This window comes from Callithrix jacchus, chromosome 5 (assembly GCF_049354715.1).
Source record: "Callithrix jacchus isolate 240 chromosome 5, calJac240_pri, whole genome shotgun sequence".
NCBI classification, from domain to species: domain Eukaryota; kingdom Metazoa; phylum Chordata; class Mammalia; order Primates; family Cebidae; genus Callithrix; species Callithrix jacchus.
The window spans coordinates 149,480,338-149,501,044 of NC_133506.1; the positions used below are offsets into that span (position 1 = coordinate 149,480,338).

A 20,707-nucleotide genomic window follows, 5' to 3' on the forward strand; every position below is an offset into this window, starting at 1 on the left:
TATTTGGATCTACGTTCTACATTCGTGGAGTGAAGCAAAAGCGACCCCCAGATAGAGCAGAAAAGGGCCCATCCTCATGTGTTTTGGGACTGAATTTTATACTACCTTAAGCAGAGAATGTGGACATAAAGGCAGGCCTAGTCAGGTAACATCCCTAAGGCACCTGGCTGAAGCAAGCACAGAAGTCTCAGGAGTGACACCTTCTTCAAAACAAGCCACATATTGAAATGACTCATTAAAACCTTGTTGAAGAAACATTCTCAACTTTACCACAAAAAAGCCTCACCAGAAAAAACAAAAAGCAAGATGACTCTCAATGACTCTATAGGAGAACTGCCAGTTACAGACAAAATAAGTATTTTTATATTAGAAGCATTTAAAAGTTTTCAAGCAAAAGATGCACAAGTCTTTAGTAGCATAAAAAAAATAAATTTACACAAATAATTCATAGTGACACTGTTTAACACAAAGACAGAAAAAATCTTAAAAGCAATGAGAAAAAAATGTTACCTCTAAACAAACAACAAACAGACTGAGAATACGAACCAGAAGACAAAATACTTTCACAAACGTCATCTTCAAAGTATAGAGATTAACTACCAAACTAGTATTTTATACTAAAATATCACATAAGAGTGACAGGAAAATACAGATATTTTGAGAAAAGAACTGCTAGTTTACCACTAAGAGGGACCGTGGCTGTAAAAACTGCTAAATATTCTTCAGCAAAGATGAAAATAAATTTAGAAATAGTGAAATGCAAAAAATAGTAAACATAACCACTGGCAAACACACGAATAAACCTAAATAAGCATTTTATTTACTCATTCTTTCAACAAGTATGTATTGAATACATCACTGTGGCAGGAATATTCTTGGTGCTGGGGACAAAGCAGTGAACAAATAGAAGGCCCTGACCTTACAAAGCTTACACTCCAGCAGGGACAGGGACACACACATAATTAATAGAATAGAATAGAATAGAATAAGGTGGGACAATATAATGTAATACAATATATTATCAGGTGGCAATGAATACTATAAAGAAAAATGAAGCCAAGTAAGGGAACAGGAGTGGTGACAAGTGAAGGGGTACATATTTTAAATAGGGTGGTCAGGGTAGGACTCTCTACGTGACATTTGAACAAATGAGGTTAGGGCATTTGCCATGTGAACATCAAGTAGGGTGGAAGTAAGGGATGGGCAATAAAAATGGAAAACATATCTTGAGCTCTTCCTATGTGTGATGTTCTTTATGCTTTACATGCGTTAAATCACTTAATTCTCACAATAACCCTATGAAGTAATTTTCATATTGATCCCCAACTTACAGATGAGGAAAATGAGGAACAAGTTGAATGATTTGTCCTCAGAGAAGCTATGTGGTAGGGCTAGAAGAAGAACCTGTTCTTGCCCGGCTATAAAGAAATACCTGAGACTGGGTAATTTACAAAGAAAAGAGGTGTAATTGGTTCACAGTTCAGCAGGCTGTACAGGGAGCTGGCATCTGCTCAGCTTCTGAAGAGGCCTCAGGAAACTTGCAATCATGGCAGAAGGTAAAGGGAGAGAAGACACATCACATGGCCGGAGGAGCAAGAGGTGGGGGGTTGGGGTGAAGATGGGGGAGGTGCTATACACTTTTAAACAACCACATCTTTTCAGAATTCTATCATGAGACTAGCACCAAAGGGGGAAATCAGCCCCCAGATCCAATCACCTTCCACTAGGTCCCTCCACCAACACTGGGGATTACAATTCAACATGAGATGTTGGCAGGGACAGAGATCCAAACCGTATCAGAACCCCTGTAGCCTGGTGAATTGTCAAGCTCTTCGAAAAGGAGGGTAAGGACCTTCTTCCTACTGCTTTGCCTCCATAGAGTCCACAAAGCTAAGGACTAGGGAGCAACAAGTAGAAGAGATAGGAGAAAGAGGCTGCAGTCAGAATAAAGGAAAAGAGGAAAAAACAAAACTGTGTAATGTCACAGAAGCCTCAAGAGGGAAAAGAGGGTTCCAAAGAACATTGTTAACATTATCAAATATTATGAAGGTTAAACAGTGTAAGTCCAGAGAAGAAGCATTTCATGATTAAGGGAGGAAGCTACTTGGTATTTTCAAAAATTCAGTCCCAATACTGCAATGACTGGAGAGTAGCGGGATTTCTTGTATTTAAGAAAAAAGGACCAGGCACGATGGCTCACGTCTGTCATCCCAGCACTTTGGGAGGCCAAGGAGGGTGGATCACGAGGTCAGGAGTTTGAGACCAGCCTGACCAACATGGTGAAACCCCATTTCTACTAAAAATACAAAAATTAGCCAGCGGGGTGGTGCGTGCCTGTAATCCCAGCTACTCAGCAAGCTAAGGCAGGAGAATCGCTTGAATCCGGGAGGCAGAGGTTGTAGTGAGCCAAGATTGTGCCACTGCACTCCAGCCTGGGTGACAGAACAAGACTCCATCTCAAAAAAAAAAAAAAAAAGAAAGAAAAAGAAAAAAGAGGCAGTGAAAGACAACAGATGAATACTACAGATTCAACAGCAGTTTGCAAAGAAGAGGGGAAATGACAGTCACTAACATGTAGCAAGGCAAACATTTTTTCAATGAAAATATAAAAGTAATGTGTTATTGCTTCATTCTGACTTACCACTGTCTTGTTCCTTACTTAATCTTTAATGAATTATAATTTCTATCTTTCAGTTGCCTTTTCTGTAACATTAATAAAAAGAAATACCAAGTTTTTAAGCACTTACTGTATTACATATCTAGAATTGGAGAGTGGAGATTTAAGAGTAACCACTGAGTGCTATAAAATAATGCAAATGCTCCCTAGAGAAGACTTACATAAAAGGAACAATAAAATAACATAACCAAATGGAATGTCCCCCTACCCTTGGAACACATTAGATCACAATTTAGACCCTGAAAAACAGGTGCTTCCTCTGTTCTCAATCTCAGATAGTCTTGCTTGCATTTTTCTCTTTGCTGAAATGATTGCACAAGCACTCACCTATCTACCTGCCCACCTCTCCGCAACCACACCCTTACAACGCCTGCCTCCCTGCTGTGACTCTGAGCCAGTTGTCCATGCACTCCCTCGACATGTGCGTTAGATCTCATCTCCTCTTGTCACCTCAAGGACATTGCTCCATTAGTCAACCATCTAGCCCAGGCATCATCAATTTTCCTCTTTCTACTGCAGCATTCCCATCAGCATACAAACATCCTGCTATTCCTTTCTCTCTGAAACAACAAACCTTAACTACTTGTCTTCCCCAACTAGCACTCACTTCCCTGGCTCCCTTTTTTAGCAAGACTCATTGAGGGAATTGTACATACTCTCATCTTCTGCTCCTCTCTTTGTATTCTCTGAACCCTCTCCATCATTCTCTACCATTCCACCAAAACTGTGCATCAAGGCCACCAGTGAGCTCCTGCTGCTAAATCCATGCCAATTCTCAATCCTTATCCTATCTGACCTAGATGCATTTGATAAAGTAAATTAGAATCTTTAATTAAGCCTCGGTGTCTTCTTCTAAAAAACAGGGATGATAATAATAGTACCTATTTTAAGGTTGGTTATGAAGATTTAAAAAGAAATAAACCACGTAAAAGCACGATACCTGGTTCACAGTTAAGAACTCACCAAATGCCAGTTATTAGCGTGTTTAATCAGCCCTGCTACCTACATTCTACTCAGTCTAAAAAGAGTCCATCCCATACTCCAGAAACAGAATTTTAAAAGATATTATAACTCCAGAATTTTAAGAAAATGACTATAATCTCAACCTGCAATAGTATTAGGCAAAGAACCTATTCCATCTTATAAAGAATGACCTTAAAATTTCTTTGTCATTAGTGGTGATGATTCTGAAATAACTACATTAACCCCAATCTCTCTCAGAGTCTGGCTTTCATTTCTAACTCTTATTCAACAGCTTGATTTAGATATTATCTGATCCAATTTTTCTCACATTCTCTATATCTCATTAATCACCAAATCCAGTCCATTCTTCCTCAGTAATGACTCTCCCACCATCTACAAAATCATAAGCCTAAGACAGCAGGGAACATGTCTGTTTCTGCATCCACCATATGTGGGACAGCAACAGGCACAGGACTACACATATAATAGATGCCAGCATCCTACAAAGCAATCTCATTTCAATCAACATTTTACAGAAGGGAAAATGAGGTATAGAGAAAGGAACCTGTAGATCACTCAATCAGTAGTGGAACTAATACAAAAACTTGCTCCCCAACCTTCTAATCACAGGAAAATAACTGAGCCAGAGCCTGGGTGAAATACCTGTAATGCATGAATGATAGTTTATTCTCTATCAGTACTTGACCTTGACCTTAACTGATCTTTTTTACTGCAAAGTGGGATGAAAAATACTGCCAGTTACTTAATCTGAGTACCCAAAGAAACATAAGACAACCATTTTAATTCCAAGTCAGTAAGAATTTACTCTCTGCTGAAATTCTACAGAATAGCCCTAAATTTATCAAAAAAAATCAATCTTCCTATCTATATGTATACAGGAACACATTATACCATTCTTCTTGGCTCTTGATGAAGTAACATTAAAAGGCCTACTAGAGTTTTAGTGCACCTATACAGAAGAAGTAAAATGATTAATTTCAGGTTTGCATGTCCTATTCTTACTGCTACCTCTTCCAAAAGATATAACTTTGAAAGACCTACCACTTGGAATTGATACTATATAGGCATTATAAAGAACAGCATAGAGAGTCCTCAAAAAATTAAACAGAACTACCTTATGATCCAGCAATCTCACTTCAGAGCATACATCCAAAGAAAACCTGTATGTCAGATCTCTGCACTCTCATGTTCATTTCAGCATTAGTAGTAACAGTCAAGATACGGAAACTAAACATCCATTGACAGATGAATGGATAAAGAAAATGTGGTGTGCATATATGTTGCGGGCAGGGTGTGTATGTACACACACACAAACACACACACACACACCGAGGAATATTATTCAGCCTTAAAGAGAAGGAAATTCTACCACTTCCTTGTGACAGGTGAAATAAGCCAGATATAGAAAGACAAACAGTACATGATCTGACTGTGTTAGTATGTTTGTTTGTTTTTTTCTTTTTTGCATTGCTATAAAGAAATACCTGCAGTTGGATAATTTATAAAAAGAGGTTTACTTAGCTCATGGTTCTGCAGGCAGAACAAGCATGACACCAATATCTGCTCAGCTTATGGTGAAACCTCAGGAAGCTTATGATCATGGCAGAAGGCAAAGGTGGAAGCCAGTAAGTCAGCATATCACATAGCAAAAGGGTGAGCAAGAGGAGTTGCAGGGGGCAGTGCTACACTCTTTTAAACAATCATATCTCATGTGGACTGAGCAAGAACTCATTCACTACCAAGGAAATGGCACTAAGTCATTCATGAGGAATTTGCCCCCATGACCTTGCATCTCCCACCATGCCCCATCTCCAACAATGGAGGTAACATTTCAACATGAGATTTGAATGGGACAAACATCCAAACCATATTACTCACTTAAATGTGGAATCTAAAAGAGTCAAATTCATAGAAAGAGAGTAGAGTGGTGATTAGCAGGGGCTAGGGGAGAAGAAAATGGGGTTAAATTGGTCAAAGGGTACATAGTTTCAGTCCAGAAGGCAAAGTTCTGGATATCTGATGTACAAGGTGACTATAGTTAACAACACTGTATACTTGAATCTGCTAAGAGGGTAGATCTTAAATGTTCTCACCACAAAATGAAAAAGAAAAAAGAAAAAAATGATAAACTACATGAGGTAATGGATATGCTACTTAGCTTATTGTGATAAGTATTTCAAAATACATATATATCAAATAATCTACCTGTGTACCTTTAATATGTACAATTTTTAATTGTCAATTACACCTCAATGAAGCTGAGGGAAAAAAGGAGCTACCACATTTATTTTCTAAGCTAAATAAAGAATAGCTTGTTGAACACACACCAGGTTAATACTGCTGCAACATAGAAAATACTAGTTTCATGGCATCAGGTTATCACTGGAAGAAACCAACTCATTAAAGAAAACGTAGTTAATAAGCCTACATGTAAACTATTATAAAACCATTCATTAACACAAGAAACATTTTAACTTAGGACACTAAGAATGAGCTAGAGACCGCATCTCTTTGGAGTTTAATTCTAAAATTGCCAATACCTATCATCACGATCCAACTTTTTGTAGCCCGGTTTCCTCACATTTAAGGCAATGAATCAAAATTTTAGACTATTATTTTGATGTATCCAAGCAGCTGCTGGTGACTTAAAATTTAATTATGATTAAACTCAGCAGATGCATGACACAGAAGTAGAACTTCAAACAATGTGGCAAAACCACTGATGGAAAACCACAGTACACAGATTACCTTGGTATGCAGCAATAGGGATGGAGAAGTGTGTATTAAAAGTCAATGAAGTGAAAAGAACAGAACCATAAACAGGGCTACCAAATTAGTGGCTAATGCCAAACACACCAGAAACATCTCTGAAATGCTTTGCATAAGACAAGGTAAATTACAAGGTGACAGATGGCAAAAAAAGAAAAAACTAAACAAGATAAAATAATTATTATATTTTCTTTTTTTTTCTTTGAGAGAAGGAAAGAAAACAAGGAGTGAAGGAGAGGAAGAAAAAGAGGGAGAGAGAACGGAAATGTTGCTTTATTCTAAAAAAAAATGGGTATTAATAACGGCCAATCAATATTTTATTTAAACCTAGGAGTAGGTGTGATGTGGTATTGACAAGAATGTATACTTGGTGTATCTAAAGTGGAGAGCTCTATAAATATGTATGAAGTTTACTTGTTCCGGATCTGAGTTCAAGTCCTGGATATCCTTATTAGTTTTCTGTCTCATTGAGTCTAAGTCTCTACGTATCTGGGTGTTAGGATCGTTAGCTCTTATTGTTGCATTGATCCTTTTACCACTATATCTTTGTTGCTTTAAAATCTATTTTATCAGATACGAGAACTGCAACTCCTGCTTTTTATTTATTTATTTATTTATTTTTGCTCTCCATTTGGTTGGTCAATCTTTCTCCATCCCTTTGTTTTGAGTCTTTGTGTATCCTTGCATGTGAAATGGGTCTGGATGTAGCATACAGTTGGGTTTTGGCTGTATCTTTTGATTGAGGGATTTAGTCGATTTAAATTTAGGATTACTGCCATTTGATGTTAACTGGCTGTTTTATCCATTTGTTGATGTAAATTCTTTATGTTGATGCTCTTTACTTTTTGGTATATTTTTAGAAAGGCTAATACTGCTTGTTTCTATGTGTGATGCTTCTTTCAGAAGCTCTTGTAAAGCAGGCCTGGTGGTAATAAAATCTCTGAGTACTTGCTTGTTCATAAAAGATTTTATTTTTCCTTCAGTTGTGAAGCTTAGTTTGGCTGGATATGAAATTCCGGGCTGAAAGTTCTGTTCTTTAAGGATGTTGAATATTGGCCCCAACTCTCTTCTGGCTTGTAGAGTTTCTGCTGAGAGATCTGCTGTAAGTCTGATAGGCTTCCCCTTGTAGGTAACCTGACCTTTCTCTCTGGCTGCCCTTAGTATTTTCTCCTTTGTTTCAACCCTGGTGAATCTAACGATTATGTGCCTTGGGGTTGCTCTTCTTGAGGAATATCTTTGTGGTGTTCTCAGTATTACCTGGGGTTGAATATTGCCCTGCTTTGCTAGTTTAGGAAAATTTTCCTGAATAATATCCTGAAGGGCATTTTCCAGCTTGGATTCATTCTCTCCGTCGCATTCAGGTACACCTGTCAAACGTAAATTTGGTCTTTTCACATAGTCCCATATTTCTTGGAGACTTTGCTCATTCCTTTTTATCCTTTTTTCTCTAATCTTGTCTTCTCGTTTTATTTCATTAAGTTGGACTTTGACCTCTGATATCCTTTCTTCTGTTTGAACAATTCGAGTGTTTAAACCTGTGCATACTTCTCGGAGTTCCTGTATTGTATTCTTCAGTTCCATTAATTCACTTATATTCCTCTCTAAGTTGTCTATTCTCATTAGGATTTCATCAAACCTTTTTTCAAACTTCTTAGTTTCTTTACATTGGGCTGCAACATGTTCTTTTAACTCACAGAAGTTTCTTATTATCCATCTTCTGAAGCCTGATTCTGTTAATGGGATGTGCTCGTTCTCCATCAAGCCTTGTTCCCTTGTTGATGAGGAACTGTGATCCTCTTTAGAGGGAGAGGCATTCTGATTTTGAGTATTCTCAGCCTTTTTATGCTGGTTTCTTCCCATCATTGTAAATTAGGTCTCTGAGTGAACATCCAAGTTGTTAATTCCCAGGGCCGAAATATGAGCAACCCACTGCACCAGCCAAAACAGCGGCGTTAAGACTGATGGTGCTTTTCTGCCCAGGAATCTCCAGTCTGGCTTCCTTCTTGAGTCCCTAATAGGTGACTCTGCCTTCCTGGAACTCCAAACGTCGGTCAGAAGGGGAACCAGTCCCGTTTACTCTGCACCAGGAGCTGCTGTGCCAAGGTGCCAGCAAAACCGCTGCGCTGGCCACAAGAGTCGCACTGGCGACCCGTGTGGCTCCTCCACTGGGAATCTTCTGCTCCGTGAGCGACAAAAATTTGTTTGAAAGCGTGGCGTCCTCTCGTTCTCTGCGCTTTCACTGGGAGCTACAATCCTGAGATGTTAGCAGCAATCAGCCATCTTGGATCATTCCTCCAAATATTATATTTTCCTATTGACTTAAATTGTAATTTCAGTGTGGTGCTCACATGAAAAGTTCTTTTTAGTTACCCTTAAAATATCAGTATTTCATTAAGCATTTTCAGTTTCTTTATTCTCCCACCACTGCTAAGAATGTTAACAAGTAGGTAATACCAGGATATACAAATGTGTGTCAAAGTATACCCATAATATACCCACTGAGTGTATATATAAAAGTAATATAGCAGTGTGTATACAAATAAGACTCCTGAATATGAAGAGACCTGGTTTCAAATCCTGGCTCTGCCACTTTCTTATTCAGATGACTTTGGAGAAATTACAAACTATAAGCTTCAGTTTCCTCACTGTAAATGGGGTTCATAATAATAAATTAGTAATGATAATGTGGATACACAGTAACAGTACCTAAACTTCATGGGATCACTTGAGTTTTAAATAAAATAATGCTTATATACAGTAAGTGATTAATAATTATTAGCTACCATCCTTTCCGTAAAAATAATCGCCAACTGCTTATGACTTGGACATTTAAAAAGCCACATCCTCTCAGTCATAGTTATTGAAATGTTTCAGGAAACTAAAGAATTAGTAGAATCTGCAAGGAGAAAAAAAAAATGACTTGTGTTTTATGACTGAGGCTATGATTTTTAATTGCTATTCTTCATATTTCTCTAAAAGAATGTTGTATTCCTTTATTTCAGAGATGACCATTAATTTTAATTATTTATTATATGCCAGTTACTGTCTTAAATTTTTTTATTCAGTTCCATGAAATAGAGATCCCCATTTTACAGACAGTGAGACTAATGTTTGGAGAGGTTAAATTGCTTGCTCAAGGTCATAAAGCAAGAAGATTTCAGAAGCAGAATTGACAATCTCATCAACTCAAGTCAAATGTCTTTTCATTAAACCAAGAATATCCAATGACTGTATCTCCCATTCACTATTACTAGGTGAAAGTCTTATTGTATTTGTTTTACATGACTTGGAGAAGAAAAAAGTTTATGAAACAAGAAAAATATTATACAACTATAACCTTCCATAACCTTTAAGTCTAAATTTGCAATCTGAATATTTATTTTATCAACCCTTGCATACATTCTGTGCCATGAAGCAGTGTAAGGGTTAGTTCATTAACATTTGCTTTACACTGTTAATTGATGAAGGACCCACTGTTTTTGCTTACATCAAAAATTTATTCATAAAGTTTTAAACTAATAATCCCATGCTATTACTCAATGTATTATTATGCTTCCTTCTCTGGCAGAACCTTGTAGAGTCGTTAGGTGTTTTCTTATTGTTGTTAATGATATACATAGGAATGAAAATCCTTTTTCCAGACAATATGCAATCTGAGATTTGCTTTTATTCAGGGCTTTTGATACACAAAGAAAAAAAACACACACACGTACAATGGCTATGCACAAAGAAAACTTTTTTTTAAATTTAGTACAGAGAAAGGAGAATCAATGAAATACATTCTGGTCCATTCATCTTTCACTTTCATTTAGAAAAAGGATTTAAAAACAAGTACAAGAATAAGTTAGATCTATATTATGAACAGTTAAGAAAGGACAAAGAAAAGAAAAAACTGGACTAGTGTTATCCTAGTAATGTTTTGAGATTAGCAGTCTTCAATGGGAAAATGTCACCTACAATTTTTTATTCAGTCTGAGCCATCAATATCAGTTATTATCTGTGGACAATGCTGTTTGAAATGTATCATGGTGCTCTAGCAATTCAGAACATATATTCCTATATTTAAAGGTACTGTCAGCTTTTAGCTTTAAACTAGAAGTATATTTTAGAATTAATGACTTCAGTAAAAAACAAGGTATTTCATTATACATACATACAGGAAAATTTCAAGTTCTAATAGATTAAAATGCCATTCTTTTAGTATTTATCTTGGAACTTCCACGGTGACAATGATATGACTCTTAAAACACCGCCTTTTGAGGGACACGGGTTACCTTAGTATAAAACCCCTGAAGGTCCTTATATCGGAGGAAAAATACATTGATACATTGTTGTAGATCTTAAAAAAGAATCCTCATCTACTATTTTCACACTGAGAAATCACAAAATTATCTGTAATTCAATGGAAAAAATCCAAAGGAATAAATTAACCACTTCTCATAGTTCTTAAAATGTTTTTAGAAAATTTCAACAGATTACAGCTACTGACTAAAGGAAAACTTATTTTTTATGGAGCAGTACTCTGGCCATGGTAGCACTTCACAATAAAGTGGACAGAAAGCCAGAAAGACCTCAATTCATATCCTGATTTAACATGATTAGGATCTCCCAGGTTTCAGTTTCCTCACTTGTGAAACTAATGGAGTTAACTCATTTAATGTTGGTTAAATGTCAACTATGTGCCAAACCTTGTGTTAGCAATGAAAGTTTATTACTTAATTTTTGTTTTAAGTAAATAAAACCATGGTCCTTGTGTTGCAAATCTTGTGAAGAGACAAATAAATGCAACATGATAAACACTATGAACAAACTACTATGTCTGAGCAAATCAAAAAGACTGCAGAGGGGATAGTCAGTTGAGTTGAGACTTGAATGAGCATGAGTTGCTAAGAGATGGGGATTACAGATATTTCTTGAAGAAAGAAGACACTGCACGGACAAGATGACAAAGGCAAAAAGAGAGAGGTTTACCATAGAGGATGCACAGTCTTGGATTAGAGAAAACTGGCGGGAGATGCCACACTGAGGAATCTGACCTTTAAGCAATAAGCCACTTAAACATTATAGGTAAGGTTCCTCCTACACTAAAATTCTGGAAATTGGCTGTAGGCCCAACCAAGGTAAATTCAATTTCTCCACCACTTCATTTGAAGTTGTTGAGAGTCTCTTCAAGCAAAAAAGCGAAACTATTCAAATTTTGATGCTGCCATTATGAAACCTAAAAGACCTCTCTTAAGTGATAAATTTTAGGACCAGCAATAGATTTCCATTGTTATTAGAGTCATAAAGCATTCTAAAAGCACAAGATATGTAACAAGTCAATTACTTCTGTACTTTATCAAATACAAAACTGTATTTGATAATAATATTTAATATTCACCTATAAATGTGAATATTAAAAACAGATATTGAATTTACATATCCCCAAAAATGTTTTTTCATACTTTGTTCAAAGCAAGCTTCATTGTGAACATCAATTAACTAGAAGCACCTAAAGAGAAGATAAAGCCCTATTTACCTGTGTTCTGCAGGAACAGGGGGTGGCCACACAGCAGGATCTCTAAATGGTTCATCTTGACAGGACACAGGGAAATCTGGAGGCTTGTCGATTTTAAAACTTTCTAAAGTGCTGACAATACTTTTAACTTGTTCATATTCTTCCAATAATTCCTGCCGAACCTTAAAAAAGATAGGCTTTATGCTAGAAACTGTTTAAAGACTTCATAACTTGTAAATAATAAATTGCTATAGAGTGCATGTTTTAAGGTCAAAGTATGAAAAATGAATCATTAAAACATTCAAAAACACAAAGAACGATTTCACGTAAAACAGAAAGAAGGGCAGAAATTGGTTTGAAAAAACATAATTCTATACCTTTTAATAAGGAAAGTAGTTACATATCTTTCAAAATGGAATTCCATTTCTACAAAAGAATGTGATGATCATGAATACAATTGAAAACAAGCAACTAAGTAGGTGACAAGTTAACCATTCCCAGAAATCTAAAATATTATGCTAAATATTTTTAATGTATTTGTAAATAGATTTGAAAAAATTGTAAGCCAAAATTTTCAACACCACTTCCTATTCCCAGTATTACTGAATATAAAATGCCTGTCACGAGTGTCTGAAAGTTAGAAGTGATATAATATTATAAATTACAAACTTCCAGGTTTGTTTTGTATTCTTTTGAGACAGTCTCACTCTATTGCCAGGCTGGAGTGCAGTGGCACAATCTCAGGCCACTGCAACCTTTGCCTCCCGGGTTCAAGCAGTTCTCCTGCCTCAGCCTCTCAAGTAGCTGAGATCATAGGTGCATGTCACCATGCCCAGCTGATTTTTATATTTTTAGTAGAATCTTTTATAAAAAGAATGAAAATAGAATCCTTTATAAAAGTCCTTTAGCTGATTTTTATATTTTAGTAGAAAAAAAATTTTTTTATATCTTTTTACCATATTGGCCAGGATGGTCTCGATCTCCAGACCTTGTGATCTGCCTGCCTTGGCCTCCCAGAGTGGTGGGATTACAGGTATGAGCCACCGCACCCCTGTTTTTATTTAAATTCTCCTTCACCTGAAATCGGAATCATTTTGGCCTTATTTAAATTATTTCAAGTTCTGAATAAAGTTTATTTTTATATCAAAGACAAAATTTTTCCTGTATTTAAAAAACTTAACTGAGCATATATTAGGAGGAAATTCCTGTGTTTAAAACTCTGAGCCCAAACTAATTTTCAAAAGCAAGCAGATAAGTATTAAAAATTACATTCAAGACCAGTCTGGGGAAACAAAAATACTACCCCAGGCATAACAGCACGAGGCTATAGTTCTAGCTACTCAGGAGGCTGAGGCAGGAAAATCACTTGGGAGTTTGAAGCTATAATGAGCTATGATCATGCTACTGCACTTCAGCCTGGGCAACAGAGCAAGACTCCAAATCAAAAAGAAAAAAAGAAAATTACATTTATAAAATCATTTTAACAATTCTGGTTTTTTTTAACCAGAAAGCACATTTTACTGTAAAGCAAAGTATAAGAAAGTTTCTCTTATCATTATATTGAATAATATATTAAAAGGAATATATGAAAGAGTTACAGATCCAAAGAAAAAGCTAGGTAAAATTCAATTGCTAATACATACAATTACACTATCCTGGGATATGCTATACTGGAAGAAATGTAATTTCAGAACCCAATGGAAAGAAGCATAGTAGAAATATCTGAGTAGAAATGGTCACTATTTAACATACACAATTAGGAACATACCAAAAATTATTTCCATAACAGATTAATGAAACACCCTGCCTGTGGCTAACAGGAAGGAAAGAAGAAAACAACTAAAATGTTCAGCCTGAGTTAGAGTAAGTATATTGTTCTCAATGAACATAATTTGGTAACATTTAATTAGGAAAATAAGCCAAATTCACCCTCAAAACGTAGGAAAACATCAATTTCTGACTAATGGAAAAATTAGACAAAACACTTGAAAGGCATTAGTACATAAAAAGGAAACGTCAAAGAAACACTTGACTTTGTACTTTTAAGTTTTAAAAGATCATAATTTTAAAAGTGCGAAGTGTTTGCATTGGCAGCACATATACTATAACTGGAATAACAGAGACAATCAGCACGTCCCCTGTGCAGGATGCACACATTCCTGAAGTGCTCTGTATTTTTTTACTTAATGCTTTCTAAAAAGGCTGTTACGCTATTTTAGTATAACAGGTGAAAAATACAAGCTTAAATAATAAGCCCTTATAAAAACAAAAGGCAATTTTGTTTAACTAAATATCACTGAAGATAGACAGATGATTTATTTCCTTAAATAAAGATATATTGCTTGTAAGTATGATGTGCAAAAATTCTTTTTTAAAAGTTACAATTAATTTGGAACCGGGGCAGCAAAGCAAGAACTATGGTAAAAATACTGATCAATTAAAACATTAAATTTAAATTAAACTTAAAGAGCAGTAAGTGGGGAAATTAAAATTCAAGTTTTTATTAACTATCTTATTAAATAAGCAAATTATACAGTGAAAAGACAGCAAATACAGTAATGTTTTTATCAGATTATTGACTCATTTGCATTTTTAAGGAGTCTTTCAGAAGAGGAGTTTTGTAAAATGGATCAAAACAACATGTAAAAATAAAAGGGAAAAGCTCAAGTATGAATACTTTATTTCAGGTTCAGCACAGTGGCTTACACATGTAATACCAGTGCTTTAAGAGGCCAAGGCAGAAGGACTACTTGAGGCCAGGAGTTTGAGACCACCCTGGGCAACACAGCAAGAGCCAGTCCTTACAAAAAACTTAAAAATTAGCTGGGCATGGTGGTGTGAACCTGTAACCCTATCTACTTAGGAAGCTATGGTGGAAGGATCACTTGAGCCCAGGAGTTTGAGGCTGCAGTGAACTGTAATGGCGCCAATGCACTCCAGCCTGGGTGACAGAGCAAAACTCTGTCTCTTAAAAAAAAAAAAAGGAAGAAGAAAGAAAGAAAGAATAGCCGGGCACAGTGGCTCATGCATGTAATCCTAGCATTTTGGGAGGCTGAGGCGGGCCGATCACAAGGTCAGGAGTTCAAGACCAGCCTGGGCAACAAGGTGAAACCCCACCTCTATTAAAATACAAAAAATTAGCGGGGCGTGGTGGCAGATGTCTGTAATCCTAGCTACTCAGGGGACTGAGGCGGGAGAATCACTTGAACCTGGGAGGCGGAAGTTGCAGTGAGCCGAGATTGTGCCACTGCACTCCAACCTGAGCAACAGAGCAAGACTCCGTCTCCAACAAAATAAAAGAATGAATGAAATACTTTATTTCAAATGTCTGTAGTCACACAATTAGGTAACTAATTACGAAAAGAGAAAAAAGTAAAAGTAGATTCAATTAGAATTAAATATCTTCAAAACATACCTCATGGAATATATGATCACAAAAACATAACATTACATAAGATACTAGAAAATTATTCAAAAATATATTTTAAATATATTTCAGTATTCAGATATATAGAAAATATTTCCATCTCAAACTCATTTTCCAACTCTAATCTCTCAAGTATAATAGGGTACTGCTTTCCTAACACATCTAATACTTCAACATCATCTTACCTGTTGCCATTTGCCTTTGATAGCTGGATCTCTTACTGACTGGCAATGTCTCTGAATCTGTTGTATCACCCCCTGATAATACACCATTGATGAGTCATAATTTCCAAGAAGGGCATATTCTCTTCCTTTCTTTGCATTATCACATATCTCAGCCAAATTCATCTTCTTTCAGAGACCTAAACAAAATATAATGACTTTTAAAATTTTTTCACACTGACTTTAAAACATTTATTATTCTTTAAAATGTTTAAAACTACTCTTTTTTTGAGACAGAGTCTCACTTTGTTGCCCAGGCTGGAGTGCAGGGGCATGATCTTGACTCACTGCAACCTCACCTCCCCAGTTCAAGTGATTCTTCAGTAGCTGGGACTACAGGGATGTACCATCATGTCCAGCTAATTTTTGTATTTTTAGTAGAGACAGGGGTTTCACTGTGTTGGCCAGGCTGGTCTCGAACTCCTGACCTTGGGCAGTCCACCTACCTCAGCCTCCCAAAGTGCTGGGATTACAGGTGTGATCCATCGTGCCCAGCAAGGAACTCCTTTGAAAGTCAAGAGTTAACTTTCATTCTTTGAGGCTATCTGAATGCATCTTATAATACTAAACAAAATTTTCAAATTTGGAAGTATAAAGGAGATTACAAAAGAACACCCATGGAAATAACAGGAAGAGACATTACACAGCTCTGAACTACTAATTTACTTATAGGTACATAAAATTGGACCCTAGTTTTCCTTATTCCTTTATAATTACCATAGACTGCAATAATAGATGAACTTGTTTTGTTTTATTCAATTTATTCTTGACAACATAAATAAGTATCACATAAATATAGGAATGTTACATTTCCCACTGAAGTCAGTTGAAACTATAAAAATTAGTTCTCACTAAAATTTATTGGCCCAAGAAAAAAAGTTATATTTAAAGAACACATTTTAAAGGAACAGTCTATAGTTGTCCATATACCATTTATACTCATGTAATTGCTTCATAAACTTAAATCTAAGCAAACACCTATAAATTAAACTATAAGAACCCCAACTTGTAATCTTCTAAGACCGCTTCATTTTCTATAACTCTTTGGCCATGCAAATAACTACCATTATTTTCCTTTCTATGAGATGTTAGTTAGAATACCCTCTAAATATCTGGCTTCCACCAAAGCTCCAGTCCAGTAATTCTGGCTTTTCTTCCAGGCTTTCCAAAGGTCTCCTAGAAACATCCAAGGCTTCTATGCAAAGACACTTTCCTCCCAAGACTAAAAAGAATCGGAAGTCCAGAGATACAAGAGAATGGTATCCCGAAAAAGGATCCAAATTACCTTCTTATTTCCACAAACAGTAAACTAATGAACACATATAGAGAAGAAAAACAAAATACTTCTCTACGCCTTGCTTAGGGAATTAAACTTCGCTTTGGGGAGCCTGACTTTTCCTCTCTGACTCTCAATCTCTTATCTATTCTTCAGGGGCTCAAAAATTTTTCCTGGAAATTAACCATAACTAGTTCTAGGCATTTCAATGGGCTGCAACACATTCTTGAAAATAAATGTTTCTTTATGTGTTTGGCATGTTATTTGCCCCTTACAGGTTCCCTGAAGGTGAGTTATATTACTTGAGAATCACATTGCAGCAAATAGTACATTACTGATGTGGTTTGGCTCTATGTCCCCACCCAAATCTTACCTCGAATTGTCATAATTCCCACATGTCAAGGGAGAGACCAGGTGGTAGTAAATGGATCATGGGGGCAGTTTCCTTCATGCTGTTCTTATGATAGTGAGTAAGTCTCATAAGATCTGATGGTTTTATAAGCATCTGGTATTACCCCTGCTGGCATGCATTCTCTCTCCTGCTGCCCTGTGAAGAGGTGCTTCCACCATGATTATAAGGTTCCTGAGGCCTCCCCAGCCATGCAGAACTGTGATTCAATTAAATCTCCTTTCTTTATAAATTACCCAGTCTCAGGTTTGTTTTTTTTTTTTGAGACGAAGTTTCGCTCTTGTTACCCAGGCTGGAGTGCAATGGCGCAATCAGTCTCAGGTTTTTTGTTATAGCAGTGTGAGAAAGGACTAATACAGATTAGTACCAGGAGTGGGGTGCTGCTAGAAGGATACCTAAAAATGGGTAAGTGACTTTGGAACTGAGTAACAGGCAGAGGTTGAAACAGTTTGGAGGGCTCAGAAGAACACAGAAAAATGTGGGAAAGTTGGAACTTTCCAGGGACTTGTTGAATGGCTTTGACCAAAATGGTAATAGTGATACAGACAACACAAGCTGAGGTGGTCTTAGATGAAGATGAGGAACTTGTTGGGAACTTGAATAAACATGACCCTTACTATGCTTTGGCAAAGAAACTGGCAGCATTTTGCCCCTGCTCTAGAGATCTGTGGAACTTTGAACTTGAGAGAGATGATTTACGGTATCTGGCAGAAGAAATTTCTAAGGAGCAAAGCCTTCGAGAGGTGATTTGGGGGATGCTCTTAAAAGCACTCAGTTTTATGCATTCACGAAGATACAGTTTAGAATTGGAATTTATATTTAAAAGGGAAGCAGCACATAAAGGTTTGGAAAATGTGTAGCCTGACAACGAAATAGAAAAGAAAAATCCATTTTCTGGGAAGAAATTCAAGCCAGCCACAGAATTTACATAAGCAACGAAGAATCAAAAGCTCATCACCAAGACAATGGGGAAAATGCCTCTAGGACACATCAGGGATGTTTGGCTACCCCTCCCATCACAAGCCCAGAGGCCCAGGAGAGAAAAAGGGGTTTCCTGGTCTGGGTCCAGGGCCCCCCTGCTATATGCAGCCTTCGGACTTGTGCCTTGCACCCAGCCGCTCCAGCCATGGCTTAAAGGGGCCAAGGTACTGCTCAGGCCATGGCTTCAGAAGATCCAAGCCCAAAGCCCTGGCAGCCTCCACATGGTGTTGGGCCTGCAGGTGCACAGAAGATGAGAATTGAGGTTTGGGAACCACCACCTAGATTTCAGAGGATGCATGGGAATGCCTGGATGTCCAGGCAAAAGTCTGCTACAGGGGCAGGACCCTCATGGAGAACCTCTGCTTGGGAAGTACGGAGGGGAAATGGGTGGTTGGAGTTCCCACTAAGTCCTGTGAGAAGAGGGCCAACATCCTCCAGACCCCAGAATGGTATTCACTGACAGCTTGCACCATGCATCTGGAAAAGCCATAGGCACTCAAGGCCAGCCGTGAAAGCAGCCAGAAGGTGGGGATATATCCTGCAAAGCCACAGGGGTGGAGCTGCCCAAGGCCATGGAAACCTACCTCTTATATCAGTGTGACCTGGATGTCAGACATGGAGTCAAAGAAAATCATTTTGGAAGTTAGGACTTTACGACTGCCCTATTGGACTTCAGACTTGGGTCCTATGGCCCCTTTGTTTTAGCCAATTTCTCCCATTGGGAACAGGTGTATTTGCCCAGTGCCTGTACTTTCATTGTATGTAGAAAGTAACCCACATACTTTTGATTTTACAGGCTCATAGGTGGAAGGAACTTGCCTTGTCTCAGATGAGACTTTGGACTCGGACTTCTCAGTTAATGCTGGAATTAGTTAAGACTTTGGGGGACTGCTGGAAAGGCATAATTGTGCTTTTTAATGCTGAGGACATGAGATTTGGGAAGGGCCAGGGGCAGAATGATACGGTTTGTCTCCATGTCCCCACCCACATCTCACCTTGAATTGTAATATTCACATGTCAAGGGCAGGAGCAGGTAGAGGAGACTGGATCATGGAGGTGGTTCCCCCATGCTGTTCTCATGATAATGAGTGAGTCTCATGAAATCTGATGGTTCTATAAGCATCTAGCATTTCCCCTGTTAACATTCATTCTCTCTCTTGCCCCCCCCGTGAAGAGGTGTCTTCTGCCATAATTCTAACTTTCCTGAGGCCTTCCCAACGATGCAGAACTATGAGTCACTTAAACCTCCTTTCTTTATAAATTACCTAGTCTCCATTATTTCTTCACAGCAGCATGAGAATGGACCAATACAACTACTTTTACCCAGTAACATATTTCAATGTCCAGTGGATCTAGCCACAGAATACAGGACAACCATGCAAAGTCTCATCTTCAAATTTAGAACATTAACACAAAACAATATGGTCTTATTATAATTAGTAATATGTAATTAATAAATCCAGTAGAAACAAAGATGCTCTATAAATTATTTCCCTTTAAAGTCATTGTGAAACAAAACCTTAATCCTGCTCACAAGTATAGACACAAAACTATGAAAGTTAAAAATATCTTGATAATAAAGGAGAAGTTGGCAAACTTGTCCTGTGCAAGTAAATATTTTAGGCTTTGAGGATTAACAAATGAAATGAAGGTATTACATAACTACTTATATAATCAGACAAAAATGTCCATAATTCTTATTGATGCAATTCAAAATATTATAGAAACAATAACAGAGTACAACTTTTTGTAAGACAGGTTGACTAAGAAGAAAGATTTCTGGAGACAATATTTCACTTAGTTGGGATTCAAAGTTAGTGTTCCCTATCACCAAAATCAATCAGAAATGTTCATACATTCTAATGTTTACCTTGAATACAACAAATTTCATGTTGGAAAATGTAGTTTTTCAAAAGCACCAGTTAGGTGCTACTGCAAACTGATAGTAAACCACAAGTATATAATTTCAATTCAGCATAATTGTTGTTTAGAAGCGATTAGCTTTTGATTCCTTGTTACTTATGCAAATTTCTGTGGCTGGCTTGAATTTCTCCCCATAATGACTCATTATAATAAGACCATATTGTTTTGTGTTAACGTTCTAAATTTGAAGATGAGATTTTACATGGTTATCCTGTATTCTGTATCCTGTATCCACAGAATACAGGATAGATCCAATGGACATTGAAATTTGTTACTGTATAAAAGAAGTTGTAAAGAATTTACTCTTCTCTTAGTATTTACCTTTTAGCATGTAATTAATTGCAAATTAATCGTTCCAATTAAAGGTTAGGTAAAAAGTGCCTCAACGGTACAGTTAAATGGACATTTCCTTTGCACTTGCATCAAGTTCTAAGAAATGTTGCTGAAACTGTAGTTTGAACTCAGAAAACATACCTATTGCAATACTGGGTAGGAATGCAGACTTTACTTCTTTGTTTTATTATGGCAGCATGGAAAGTTATA

General features: G+C 37.0%; 1 protein-coding gene and 1 pseudogene across 4 annotated transcripts in view; one reads left to right on the plus strand and one right to left on the minus strand.

Annotated features, from left to right (window-relative positions):
* Positions 1–20,707, minus strand: part of KATNAL1 (katanin catalytic subunit A1 like 1) — a 105,883-nt gene that overhangs the window by 64,487 nt on the left and 20,689 nt on the right. For all 4 annotated transcript variants that reach the window (XM_002748944.6, XM_008998082.6, XM_078375236.1 and 1 more), the window contains exons 2-3: positions 15,540–15,715; positions 11,949–12,109 (exon numbers count right to left, since the gene is read on the minus strand). In XM_002748944.6, the coding sequence (XP_002748990.1) occupies positions 11,949–12,109; positions 15,540–15,701 (323 nt within the window). In that variant the 5' untranslated portion in view covers positions 15,702–15,715. The remainder of the gene's footprint in view (positions 1–11,948; positions 12,110–15,539; positions 15,716–20,707) is intronic.
* LOC118154303 (U6 spliceosomal RNA) lies at positions 14,006–14,106 on the plus strand (annotated as a pseudogene).